Source organism: Podarcis cretensis (assembly GCF_951804945.1).
Source record: "Podarcis cretensis genome assembly, chromosome: 7".
Lineage (NCBI taxonomy): Eukaryota > Metazoa > Chordata > Lepidosauria > Squamata > Lacertidae > Podarcis > Podarcis cretensis.
In genome coordinates, this window is record NC_137176.1 from 24295974 (window position 1) to 24310186 (window position 14213).

The following is a 14213-nucleotide window of genomic DNA, read 5'->3' on the forward strand; positions in this document are numbered from 1 at the left end:
ATTTTTGAAACATTCATGCTCCTTAGTTAGCCATTTTCTTAAATTGACCAAATCAGGCCTAAAGCAGTTACAATCCCAGTATATTTATTTCTGGGAGGGAATTATCACACTGTCTGACAGAGTGAAAAGGAGTGCATTGTGTGTGTGCGCGCGCGCGTGCACCTGTTCTTATAAAGCCATAGTTGTATGGACCAAAGAAAAGAGGGGAGAAGGTTTTGTATCTCAAAATGGAGACACTTAGGATTTTCATATGTCTTTGCGGAGACAGAGGCGTCAAATATTTGGGAGAAGAAGAAGAGTAGTAGTAGTTTGGATTTGATATCCCGCTTTATCACTACCTGAAGGAGTCTTAAAGCGGCTAGCATTCTCCTTTCCTTTCCTCCCCCACAACAAACACTCTGTGAGGTGAGTGGGGCTGAGAGACTTCACAGAAGTGTGACTGGCCCAAGGTCACCCAGCAGCTGCATGTGGAGGAGCAGGGAAGCGAACCCAATTCACCAGATTACGAGTCCACCGCTCTTAACCACTACACCAACGGGACTGGTCATAAGCTTCAAGGGAAATAAACATTTGTAAAGAGCCACCGTTCTTCTGATGCATTTGAAGCTGCCTTCGCACTAATACATTGTAAGTACGCGACTACCCCCAAAGAATCCTGGGAGTTGTAGTTTGTTAAGGGTGCTAGGAACAATAGCTCTGTGAACATAAACTAGTAGCTAGCATTATTTGCAATGTGCTTTAAATGTATGGTGTGTTCACAGCTTTATACTACCTTATACTTCATTTCTGGCAGATAACACCCTGCAATTTATTTCAGTACGAAGCCTCAGCCTTGGAATGCATAGTAGCTCAGAGTACCTTAATTCTCAGAATCTACAAATACCATAGTTCAATCTAAGGGTCTTTAAAAAAAAAAAAAACGAAAAAACCCCACTCATTTGTTCAAAGCAGGGAGGGGGGCTTAATCCTGCACCATAGCAAGCATTGGAGAAGCTTCTCTAACCATGTGTTGCCTTAAGAGTTTTATGGCAGGCGTCTATACTTCTCTTTAGAACCTCCAGATTATGTGCATACATCCCTATTGTGCTTGGAAAAGACTTCATTCACCACAAAGTAAAAATTGTAGATTCGTCAGCTGACCTCCCAAAGAAATGCCTTGACAAACAAAATCTGAAAAGGTCAAAAAAGAGAAGCTGCAGGAGATACTGCCTGACACCTGTCTCCGACTCTTCAGGTTCAGTTGGATGCCAGACTTCTAACCGAGGATTTGGAAGGAGGCAGCAAGTTTTGCATTTATTCCTTTATTCTTGCTCCCCACCCTCACTGGAAGAGGAGCACAGAGCAGCCAAGGTGAGAATCCTAGGTGAAATCCCTTCCTTAAGCCAAGCCCCAAACCAGTTTAGTTACAACAAGCCAATTTCACATTACATACAGTAAGAAATCCAGACTGGTCACTGGGTCCACTCAACAAGGGAACCCGCAGCCAATTCCCAGCCCCCTGACCAACTGCATTCACACTTTTGATTGATTGATTGATTGATATATTAAATATATATCTAAGCGGTGTACAAAAAAACCTGATTTAACTATTACTTGTGAGTTCAAGCCAGGATCAAGTCACAGTTTCAGTTCTTGGTTTAAACAGGTCACAGTTCCCCAAAATTGGATCCAGTGAGGAACTGAAATTAGTTAGCCGTTTTTTAAATTAAAAAAAAAACCCACAGCATTATATGTCAACCTCTGGGTGTGTGCGCAGCAGATATGGGAGCATGCAACTCCAAGGCTTGCCCAAGCTCATTCTTGAAGCAGGAAACGACATGTCAAAGAGGCTAGAAACAGAGGTATGTGAAAGCATTGCTCAAACCAATCTTTCCACCTCAGAAAATGACAAACCAGCTTCTTCCTCCCTCCACCCAACTGCAAAGCAAAGCCTCAGCAGGAGTAAAGGTATCCCTGGACAGTTAAGTCCAGTTAAATGAGACTATGAGGTTGCAACACTCATCTCACTTTCAGGCAGAGGGAGCCAGTGTTTGTCCACAGATAGCTTTCTGGGTCATGTGGCCAGCATGACTAAACCGCTTCTGGCGCAACGGGACACCATGACAAGTGCCAGAGTGCATGGAAACACCATTTCCCTTCCTGCCGAAGTGGTACCTATTTATCTACTCACGCTGGTGTGCTGTCCAACTGCTAGGTTGGTAGGAGCTGGGACAGAGCAACAGGAGCTTGACCTTCTAATCGGCAAGCCCAAGAGGCTCAGTGGTTTAGACCACAGCGCCACCTGCATGCCTCGCTTCACAAATCCTCTCCGGGATCCATCCCTCAAAACACGGGTGTGGGGAAGCTGCAGAGGTGGGTCCCTCTGTGCAGTGGACTGTATTCCACCTACACAGGTCAGAGGTTCTACCACCACAAGAGGTTATCTCTACTCCATTCAGGCGAACAAGAGACGTTACCACAGTTCAAGGAGACATTCCAGCCAGAAAAAGCACCCAGAATGCCAGGCAGTGCTGCTCAGGGGGTGTAGCCCGGGAATAAGGTGTATGGCTGGCAACAGTCCTGAAGCCCAGCTAGAGAGGCCTAGACAGGCTGCATCCAGACATCAGACCCAAGGTTCCGTACCCATGCTTTAAAATATTATGCAAGCTAAGAGACAGTGCTTTTCAGGTTTTTTGTTGTTTCTCTTAAGGATATGGAAATGACTTTTTCAACATGAAAGGAACTTAACATTTCATGTGCGCTGCATTAGGAATTAGAAGAACATCTCCTTATTGCAATCCCTCTGGCAAGAAGCCTACACGCGAAACCTGCTTAACACCACACGCTCTTGAAAATGACGTCGGCCTGTGGAGAAAAGCGATGAGGTGTGGCATTCATAAGTGGAGCTATCCTGGCAAACATGATTATAGGTAATGGAAAGTCCGCTGCAGGTTTCGGTTGCAAACTGAATTAGACCGCCGTTTGAAGGGAGCAAAAGTGAATTGTAGTGGGTTACAAAACTGAGGCTCAAGAATGGATGTATAGAGCTGTGATTCCCATATAATAAATTACGAACCAATGTAAGTTAAAATACATTGCAAGCAAACCCCAGAGACTTCTTAATGATCTGAAATAAGGAGCAGTTGCCCACCAATATAGAGCAGGGTTTCCCATTTAGTTAAGGCCCTGAGGAGGCCCTGCTTTTCAAAAGCCAAGCAATGGACCCCTTACTTTGGGGGGGGGGAGCTATATGGTAGTTTTGTTATGTGGATCGTGCCACAGACCCCCCGGGTGCATTATGCAGACCACCAATAGTGAACCACAGACACAGCGCACATATTAATGCAACTGTTCCCATTAAAGATCCCAATAGTCAGGACTCTTTACCTAGTGAAACTGTTCTCTGGGTATTTCTGTGTTTGCTAATGCTATACAGAGTAAGCAAGGAAACAATATGCCATTTAATCACTTTCTGGGCCTACCTGGCAGCAAGTCAGTATGTCAAGTCCGCAGTCAATCCATGTACCCAAAGTGAAATACAGTCTCCACAGAGATCCTGGGGCTTGCAAGCCGAGGTCCCTCAACATGGGTAGTTGAGCAGACACAACCCCTCAGCTCTGCTTCCTTTTTGCACTTTGCTGCCTGCTGATTGCAGCACCTGGGCTTGATGAGCCAGGTGACTCTCACCTGTTCCAAACCTATTCCAGCTAAGGAATCACAGCCCTTCAGAGTTAGCGAGCCCCACCTGTGGCCAGCTAGGGAGCTGGGCTGTGGGCCTTTTGTCTGCCTTAGCTTCCCACTGCTCCCTATGCCTCAGAGCCTGCCCTGTTCTTGGAGACAGGGGCCTCTCTGGCTCTAGTGATGGGTCCTGCTGCTCTGGTTTCTGTGAACCAAGCCCCATCTCCTTGCAATCCCCCATCACTCTGTGAGTACTTCTCCACCTCCTGCTTGCAACCAGTCCCGGCTGCACCCCTCACCACCGAGTCCTGCCAGTTTATGCCATGCAGATCATTCTTAACACTGAGATAAGAGCTGTGGAACTTTAATTATCCTAGGACCCCTTTGGGTATACGAGAACCCTCAGTTCTCAAACTTTTGGGTAGTCAACCTCCCTTAAGAGCCCAGCTACACAAAATAGCTAAATTGCATATTGCACCCTGAGCCTGGACTGTTTAATGTCAAGCCGTCCTTGTGAAATCAGCTTCATATAGCTAAACTGGTTTGGGGCTTGGCTGCTCTGGCTGGGGCTTATGAGAGCTGTATTTCTTAATGGGGTGAATAGAAAGGGAAAATAGCCAAGGAAGTGGTGGGAGAACAAAAGGTCTCCACCCCCATCATTCTGCCCGGACACTGAGGTCCAACGCCGAGGGCCTTCTGGCGGTTCCCTCGCTGCGAGAAGCCAAGTTACAGGGAACCAGGCAGAGGGCCTTCTCGGTAGTGGCACCCGCCCTGTGAAATGCCCTCCCATTGGATGTCAAGGAAATAAACAACTATTCAACTTTTAGAAGACATCTGAAGGCAGCCCTGTTTAGGGATGCTTTTAATTTTTAATAGACTATTGTATTTTAATATTCTGTTGGAAGTCGCCCAGAGTGGCTGGAAACCCAGCCAGATGGGTGGGGTATAAATAATAAATTATTATTAGTATTAAGGCAACTGAGGCTGGTTACGGGCAAGAAGTTTACTGAATGAGATGTGTGATCACCCAAAAGACCTGATCACTCACTTGCTGTCCTAAGTGGCTTGAGCCCAATGAGAACGGTACCATGCAATTCTTCCAATTGCCTAGGCTGATTTGAAGTTGGGGGAAATCAATTTGTTTGAGCCTCCTCTAGAGCAACACAAGTAAGATTACTCCATAGGAAAAGCTCATACAGTCATACCTTGGAAGTCGGACAGAATCCATTCCGAAGTCCATTCAACTTCCAAAACGTTCAGAAACCAAAGCACGGCTTCTGATTGGCTGCAGGAAGCTCCTGCAGCCAATCGGAAGCCCCGTTGGACATTTAGGTTCCAAAGAACGTTTGCAAACTGGAACAGTCACTTCAGGGTTTGCGGCGTTTGGGAGTCAAAACGTCCGAGTACCAAGTCATTCGGAATCCAAGGTACGACTGTACATGGAATGACACAAAGGATGGTGAAAGCAGGACTCATGAAGTATATTTTAAAAATGGATCACAAAGGAACAAACATCTGTGGTGGGGGGGGCAAAAAGGGGAGTCATTTCAATGGCTTCTATTAACATATTACACGTGGCCCAGTCTGCAACTGCTAGCGCTAGACTTATTTGGGGGGGAAACAGAGAATGTGTCAAGAGTCCACTTCCTTGTATACAAAAATTGGGATTTTAGGAAGGAAAAGCTCTTTCGTGTGCATCAGCTCATGCCTGTATAGGGAAGGCCTGTGTGTCACTTTCAGAACCGTGGGTTCCCAGGAGTTAATTTATGGTTCCCACTTCACAGAATCCAGACTCGCCTCTGTTTTGCCTCAAGAGAAGCAGCCGCACAAACAGCAATACGATCCTTTTCTTGGGCAGGCTTGGTAATCCCCAGCAAGCAGACGTGCCCTGATAAAAATCAGCTAAAGTACCCTGGGACTCCTTTTCTGTATACACAGGGATTACGCCTTCAGGATAGCAAAACCCCGGAGTACTCCTGGCTGCCTGAACAGTCTAACACAGAAGCAAGTTTCATGCCTTTTCTCAACATGATCAAGCTGCTCAAATGCCACCGAGTTTCCAAAATCATATCCCCTCAACCCCCCCCCCCCTTACAGAAACACAACATTTTTGCCAATGGCTGGCAAAGTTATTGGTGAATCGCAGAAGGGAGTTCCTGGGTCAGCACTCATCTTGGCAGTCCACATTGACCGAGTTTTAAAGGAGGGGGGGACAACTTCTCTCGCCACAATTGCCTTTAGGAGATAGTCACTTTTTCTGACGTTTTTCTTGACCTGGGTCCCCAGCCACTTCACCCATCTTCCCCTATTCTCCCCCCACTTCCTTTCCGCAATTGTAACATTTCCGCCCTGTGAACACCTTTGAGGGCAAGGAGAGCCACACTGCTGGTGCATTTGTGCATTCTGTATCATGGCCATATAGCCTTCATTTGTATCTCACACTTGCAATGATGAATAAAACCTAGATTATGGCTCCTTTGGCCATGTACCTCCAACTCGTATTCAAAGGGTAGGAAACCTGAAGAGAAGTCTTCAAAAACCATTCAGTATGCCACTCACGTACAAAGATCAGCCTTTATCTCAGATTAGGCCATCTCCACTAGTTTCCGCAGCCGGGGTTCTTGACAAATATATTTACTGTGTGTGCATGAAACCACATGCCCAAGATTTACATTTTTAAAGTAGCGTTTTGCAGAAGGCAGCATACAGACAAACAATTTGGCTGGACAGCTGTATATCCTTCCTGGTTCCCTTTATTGCTTCTTTCTTTTTGTGTCCCATTTCAATTTAAATGAGAGGGGGAGGAAATCACTTAAAACTACAGAAGAAAAACAGAATGCGCATAAACACACAGATATAGATTACATCCAAAATACTTCCAACGCTTTAGAAAAATGTTCTCTTTCTATAACTATGGTACAGATTTTTTAAAACCGCTGCAATTAATGTGCAATTTAAAAGATACAAAAAGAAGCCTTGTTGACTAAATGACTTTTTTTTTAAACTTTTCACAAGTTTCTCCGTTGCCGCTTAAAGAGAGAAGCGTTACGGTTTTGCTACGTCTGGAAAAGCACTGGGTAGCTTGCCTTTCCGAATGCCAATGTTTAATTCTACTTGAACGTACAGCATTTTGATTTGTAAGTTGACTACTCTGTTAAAGAGAGACAGAGAGAAAGGGAGAAATTATGTCCTATATCAGTATAGTAGAACCAGCTAAATAGACATCTTTAATCTCGTAACATGATGAAATCATTATAAATTACAGCTCATTTGTTAAGTGATTATGGTGATGCATGCAGTCTTCCTTTACTGTTACCAGCAGATAAGCATTGGACGTTTCCCATACTCTACGAACAGGTGCCCCTGTCCTTTGTTTTTCCTTTTAAAGTAGATTCTGGACCAGCAACCAGCCTGGTGTCAATGACTCAGTACGGTGGAACGAGGCGCTTCATCTCACGGCATCCTGCCACCACCATAACCACCCTCCCAAACCCCCAAAATTGGCCCGCGTGGGTATTTGCCGCTTCCTCTCAGCCGCAGGAGATCACAGTGAAACGCTTGGAAATGCACGACATGTTGTGTAGGACAATCCCAAGGAGGAAAACCAGGACGCAGGCCACCAGGATGACGGTGCAAACCCCCGACCAGGTGGAGCTTTTCGCAATGCCCCTCCTGTCTTGATCTTCGTCACCTCCCTCCTGAGGGATGCCGGACTGCAAGGGCTGCTGCTCGGCTGGGATTGTCACCACAGTGAGAGACTTCTGCTGGCTGCCTGGCAGCAGGCGGCAGCCAATGTCTCCTGGCAAGAGGGACCTCTCCTTGGAGATTGGCAAGGGCAACATGTAGCAGCCATTGCTGGGAAGTTTGATGAAGACGGGAGTGTGCTCTGAAGTGTGGGGTATCGCAATCACGGCAATGACCTCTGGGTCATCGGGCAGCTGGGAGACGGAAAAGCCCGGCGGCAGTTTAGTGATGCCTCGGCACCACGGGCACCGCAAGTCTTTCTGGCTGGTCCTCATCTGCTGAAGGCAAACAGAGCAGCAGGTATGCTTGCAGTCCAGCAACTTGGGCCTCCGCCGGGGGCTGTAGTAATTGAAACAAATCTGACATTCCAGCAGAATGTCCTGGGACAGAGTCTCCATCGTGGCCCGGTTGGAGAAAGCAGGGAGATATCACGTTGTTTGGCAGTCCGGTCTCAAATCTAATGCCTGGAGCAGTTCCTGGCCTCCCACGGTGACTAGCTTGTATTCTACCACCAGGCAAAAGGAAGCAAGGAATCCGTAGTGAAGCATCTGACTGGGAGTCCGTCAATATCTGAGAGGGAAATTTAAAATGAATAGAGTTAATCATAAAAGTCTACTAGAATACTGAAGGAGGTGAGAAAATCTAAAGACATCCTTTTATTGATGCAGAGGAAGAGTAAACGATAAGTGAACTTTGCAAAACCGTAGCATCTTAAGCATGATGGTTATGGCTAATAAATTCCCCTAAGCACAAACATTACCAAACCATGGGTTTTAGCCTCATATACCAGGGACATTGAACGAAAAAACACACACACCCCAAGTCTTTTTAGCTGATTATAATGATTTTTGAAGAAAGCATTTCAGACTAATAATCTGAATTGCACATTTTTACTTGGTCAATAAGGCTATTTTCATGCAGGAATCAAAAGGACAGTTTGCTCGTTTTCCATGCTTTGTGAACAGACTTCATGTGAAAGCTTCATAAAGGCTTTGAACAAATGGTGAATAACCCAAGACCAATTTGAAGGTAATATGGGAGCACACAAACCTAGAGATTTTTCCTCCCAACTTGACTGAAATTTACAGCATTGCATATATCATTGCAATCATCCTCTGGTTCAAATTCAGTGGGAAAGCCCCTGCCAACCTTTAAATGTTGGAGTTCACTTTTAGGAACAGGTTAGGCAGTTGCGAGTGACCAGGAACACATATAAAGTATGTATATATATTGCAGTGTTTAATCTATACAGTAAGCATATGGTTTATGAAGTACCTGTCTTCGTGACAGTAATGCTTGGACAATGACACTTAAGAGCTCTGTTGACACTTAAGGCTAGCACTCCAGAGCCACTTCCCTACTGATGGCTTCTTCTGTGGCTCCAAGGAAGAATGTTACTACAAAACTTAGTGAATAGGCTCAAACACACAATTTCTGTCTCCCTGACCATTGCATTCCTTTCCGGGCAGAATAGCAACCAAGTGGAAGAGTGTCACAACTGTCTCCAATCCATAGAGTTCTCATAGTCTAATACCAACTGAAGCAGCAGGGGAAGGATAATCAGGAATCGGTTCTGCACCACTCACAGGAAGCCTCAATGGGCCCTGATAAAGCAATTTTCCCAGGAACATTCTAAGGTTTAGGACTAGGTAGCTCTACCATCCCCAAACATTACATTGCATCCACTGCAGAAAAAAGTATCGGCTGAAACAACACAGCAGTACATGTGCAAAATCCAAGGCAAAAGAAATAGAGGACGCTGCCCTGAAACACAGTCACAAAATGGATAAGACGAACACCAAGGATCTGATCCCAATTATTTTTATAATGGAGAAGGTCAACGGCTGAACTTCTGCAAATAATTTTTTTAACCATGCTGGCTTTCCTATCTCCCTGTGTTTTAAAACCTCTGGCACAATTGAACTTTGAAGTGTCATCAGGATCGACCTCATTTTCTCTCTGTCCACTCCTGGAGTTTCGCTCGTAGGGTTATCATCTCTCTTGCTTGGCTTTAATCTGCCACATGGCTAATTACATTAAAAGTTATTAAGAAGGAAAATGTGTGTTGAGAAAGTAGTGAAGTATTAAGACAGGCAGTGGCATAAATTGCGAGCAGTATAACTAACAAAATGGTAACACAGGATGGATCTAAACATTATGTATAGGTAGAGTGGATGGTATGAAAATAAATGCAACAAAGTGAAGCTGGAGGCAGTAAAGGGGTAACTCCTCACTATTCAGTGAGCCTGGAATAATCACGCACTTAATGTGTTAATAAAATCATAGGGGCACAGGTAGCACTGTGGTCTAAACCACTGAGCCTCCTGGGCTTGCCGATCAGAAGGTCAGAGGTTCGAATCCCCGCAACGGGGTGAGCTCCCATTACTCTGTCCCAGCTTCTGCCAACCTAGCAGTTCGAAAGCACACCAGTGCAAGTAGATAAATAGGTACCGCTGTGGGGGGGGAAGGTAAACAGCATTTCCATGCGCTCTAGTGTTCCATTGCGCCAGAAGCAATTTAGTCATGCTGGCCACATGACCCAGAAAGCTGTCTGTGGACAAGCGCCAGTTCCCTCAGCCTGAAAGGGAGATGAGTGCCGCAACCCCATAGTTGCCTTTGACTGGACTTGACAGTCCAGGGGTCCTTTACACTTACCTTACCTAACAAAATCTACATGGAACATGCACCTTAAGCACTCATAAGCCACAGCACATAAAAGAATCCAGAAACATGAACAAGCCAGCAGCAAAATAATGGCTATGTGCAATTTTTAAAATTCTAATAACTGATGGTGATTATTTCGGTGGCAGTGGCAAGAAGTAGAAAAAACTAAATAGGACAACACTGCAGAGAGACTTAAATCCCCCCCCCCCCCATTGTTGATCTGCAGAAATGAGCTAAGGGGGATGTTTGTGTGTGCCTGCAAGATTGTGGCATGGCCACACACACAGCTGGTAGGTGGGTGCTGGAGGAGTAACAGAGGATGAAAGTTAGCCATCCCCGGATTTAAGTCTGTAACATTTGCAAACTTTATAAAAGCTATGCGCACATGATTGTAACAAAACAGCCTCGACCCACTATACCTAAAGGAGCATCTCCACCTCCATTGTTCTGCCCGGACGCTGAGGTCCAGCGCCGAGGGCCTTCTGGCGGTTCCCTCATTGCGAGAAGCAAAACTACAGGGAACAAGGCAGAGGGCCTTCTCAGTAGTGGCGCCCGCCCTGTGGAATGATCCCCCATCAGATGTCAAAGTGATAAACAACTACCTGACATTTAGAAGACATCTGAAAGCAGCCCTGTTCAGGGAAGTTTTTAATGTGTGACATTTTAATGTATTTTTAATCTTTGTTGGAAGGCACCCAGAGGGGGTTGGGGAAACACAGCCAGATGGGTGGGGTACAAATATTAACTTATTATTGTTGTTGTTGTTGTTAATATTATTATTATTATAAAACGTTCAACTTTCAACCAAGACATGCAACTTTTGCAAAGCAAAGTGCTTCCTTACACAGCACCCCTCATTGCTGCTTTCCTGAGTACAATAATCCGTGGAACACTTTGAATCATTATCGCTACCACATACAAACTATTAACTCTTATCTCTGGGTTTCCTCAAAATAACTGAGCCCCACAACAGATCTTCTAATGCTGTTACGTAATGAACGAGAAAGCAATTTTGCAGATAGGTAATAATAGACACCACCCCTCAAGGAGCTTGGAATGCCTTCATGCCCTGCCTGATGGCACTCCCCATAGGAGCATTTTCATACAGAAGGCTTGGAGGCATTCATTTCTTTTATACACACACACACACATACATATATATATATATATATATATATATATATATGGTTTTCAAATTAAAGTTTTGCAATCACATATCCAACATACATCATAAAAACAAGATTCAAAAGAACCTCCTCCCATTTGTGGGTCCTACTGTTAGTCATTTCCTCCTGCATCTTTGATAATAATCCACATCTTTTACATCTCCATTATATCCCAAATTCACCATTAAACTACCAGTGTTATTCCATGGAGCCACTTATTTCGCCACTGCACAAAGCAAGATGAGGAACTAGACGGACATTTGTTCTGATCCAGTAAGTCTCTCTTGACATAATGCCGAAGTTAACATACGACTTTTTTTTATTATTCTGCCCTTCCTCCAAGGAGCTCCGACCATTATATATGGTCTCCATCGCCTACACACACATACATGATAGAACACCAACAATTCCATGAGTTGGGTTAGACTGAAAAATAGTGGCCAGTGGTTGATCTGAAACTGCCTCCCCAGTCCAACGCTTTAGACCTATTCAGGCAAGAAACCAGGGCAAACCAACAGATGTCAGCTATGTTCACATAGTACGGTACTCTGAAAAACCCAGGATCTAGATCAGGCATAGGCAAATTCGGCTCTCCAGATGTTGTGGGACTACAACTCCCATCATCCCTAGCTAACAGGACCAGTGGTCAGGGATGATAGGAACTGTAGTCTCAGAACATCTGGAGGGCAGAGTTTGCCTATGCCTCATCTAGATGGTAGCAATAGAGCCTGCTCTTGCAATCTACCTAGGCCAGGGGTCGGCAAAGTCGTTGTGGCTTGGGCCGGTTCACAGTCCTGGAAACGTCGCAGTGGGCCGGAGTGTGTGCGCACATGCACACATGCGCAAACACTATTTCCAGCATTCCTTCCGGTGCGGAGGAGGCGTGCTCAGCTTCCCATTGGCTGCAGGAGCTTCCAATGGGAAGCTGGCCAGCGTCGTGGAAGGCGGTCCCCTCTCTGCTCTGTACCAGTTTAGCGCAGCGCACGGGAGCTGACAGAGTGGGCAGCGGGGGTCCATGGGCTGGTTAAAAGACTCCCATGGGCCGCTTGTGACCCATGGGCCTTAGGCTGCCAGCCCCTGGCCTAGGCTCTGTGTACAGCAGGTTCAGAAGAGTACAGTGGTACCTCAGGTTACATAGGCTTCAGGTTACATACACTTCAGGTTACAGACTCCGCTAACCCAGAAATATTGCTTCAGGTTAAGTACTTTGCTTCAGGATGAGAACAGAAATCGTGCTCTGGCGGCATGGCAGCAGCAGGAGGCCCCATTAGCTAAAGTGGTACCTCAGGTTAAGAACAGTTTCAGGTTAAGAACAGACCTCCAGAACGAATTAAGTACTTAACCCGAGGTACCACTGTACACAGAAGTTGAGAGTGGAGCTGGAATGTCAAATCCTAACCTCCTTCACGAGTTCATTCACCCTGGGCTCTAATGTGAAAAGTGGACTTCCCAATACTCTCCCTTACTGGCATTTGGTGACACACTTACTATAGGCATTTGGTTCAATGGAAGATAAGCTGCTGCTCCATATATTTCTTAATTAACACATAAAAAGCCCAAAGGAACAAGCAAAAAACCTGAGTGACAAGGCAAAGAGCTTCTCCAAAGATGAGGTGAAGATTATACCTCTCTCTCCAACCACAAAGTTTCCGCAACACTTTAGAAAGCCAGCCAGGTCTCATATGAGGGCACAGCTGACTTCAGCAGCAGTCAAAAACATTGTTTTATCATTAGTACTCTGGATTATCTGATGACAGCCAAGAAAATGTTGCTGACAGAGAAGACCCAGAGCTAAAGAAGACTGCCAGGGGTATCCTTAGGACTCTTTAAAGGACAGTGAGAGGGGAGGGGAGAGGGCTGGGAGGCAGCAACACTCAAGTGAGACCAAAAAGACAGAGACAACCAGAATCATGATTAATATCCTTGGCTAGTGCAGATCTGATAGCAGCTGAAAGCTCTGCAGGGCTGAGCTATATCTACTAATGTTAATAAAAGCTAACCGAGTATGAAAAACCATGGGCAGAAGACACCAAGCGATAGAAAGAGATGCATTAGCAGCAGAAGGGAGTGGAGAGGGGGAAATCGCTTGCCTGACACAGATTTTCCCTCCCTGCTCTTTGATGCTCATGCTCATTGCTAACATGGCTCCAATAAATGAGAGCTGAGAAAAACAGAGACACCAATATTTAAAGATGACAAAAAAACAGAACAAAGAGAAAACAGTTAAGACTACCTTTTCTGCAGCAGAACACAGCACAGCACAGCAAATGGATGAATATGCTAGAACTTAGTTCAAAGGGCTTTCCCCCTCTTGAACCTAAGAGTAAAGTAAAGGATCCCTGGCCAGTTAAGTCCAGTCAAATTTGACTATGGGGTGTGACACTCATCTCTGCCTTCAGGCCGAGGGAGCCGGCGTTTGTCCACAGTAGCTTTCCGGGTCATGTGGCCCGCATGACTGAACAGCTTCTGGCTCAATGGGACACTGTGATGGAAGCCAAAGAGCACAGAAACGTCGTTTACCTTCCCACTGCAGTGGTACCTATTTATCTACTCGTGCTGGTATGCTTTCATACTGCTAGGTTGGCAGCAGCTGAGACAAAGCAACAGGAGCTCACTCCGTCATGGGGATTCAAACAGCTGACCTTACACTGCCCGGACACTGAGGTCCAGCGCCGAGGGTCTTCTGGCGGTTCCCTCGCTGCGAGAAGCCAAGTTATAGGGAACCAGGCAGAGGGCCTTCTCGGTAGTGGCACTCGCCCTGTGGAATGCCCTCCCACCAGATGTCAAAGAGAAAAATAACTACTAAACTTTTAGAAGACATCTGAAGGCAGCCCTGTTTAGGGAAGCTTTTAAGGTTTAACAGGTTATTGTATTTTAGTGTTTTGTTGGAAGCTGCCCAGAGTGGCTGGGGAAACCCAGCCAGATTGGCGGGGTATAAATAATAAATTATTATTAAATTATTATTACAATCAGAAAGCCCAA

General features: G+C 45.6%; 1 protein-coding gene across 4 annotated transcripts in view; it reads right to left on the bottom strand.

The window, feature by feature from the left end:
- Window positions 1-6392: 6392 nt before the first annotated feature.
- The window catches only part of RNF152 (ring finger protein 152), a 51442-nt gene continuing 43621 nt past the window's right edge, over window positions 6393-14213 (bottom strand). For all 4 annotated transcript variants that reach the window (XM_079985114.1, XM_079985115.1, XM_079985113.1 and 1 more), the window contains one exon: window positions 6393-7971. In XM_079985114.1, the coding sequence (XP_079841240.1) occupies window positions 7188-7799 (612 nt within the window). In that variant the 5' untranslated portion in view covers window positions 7800-7971 and the 3' untranslated portion in view covers window positions 6393-7187. The remainder of the gene's footprint in view (window positions 7972-14213) is intronic.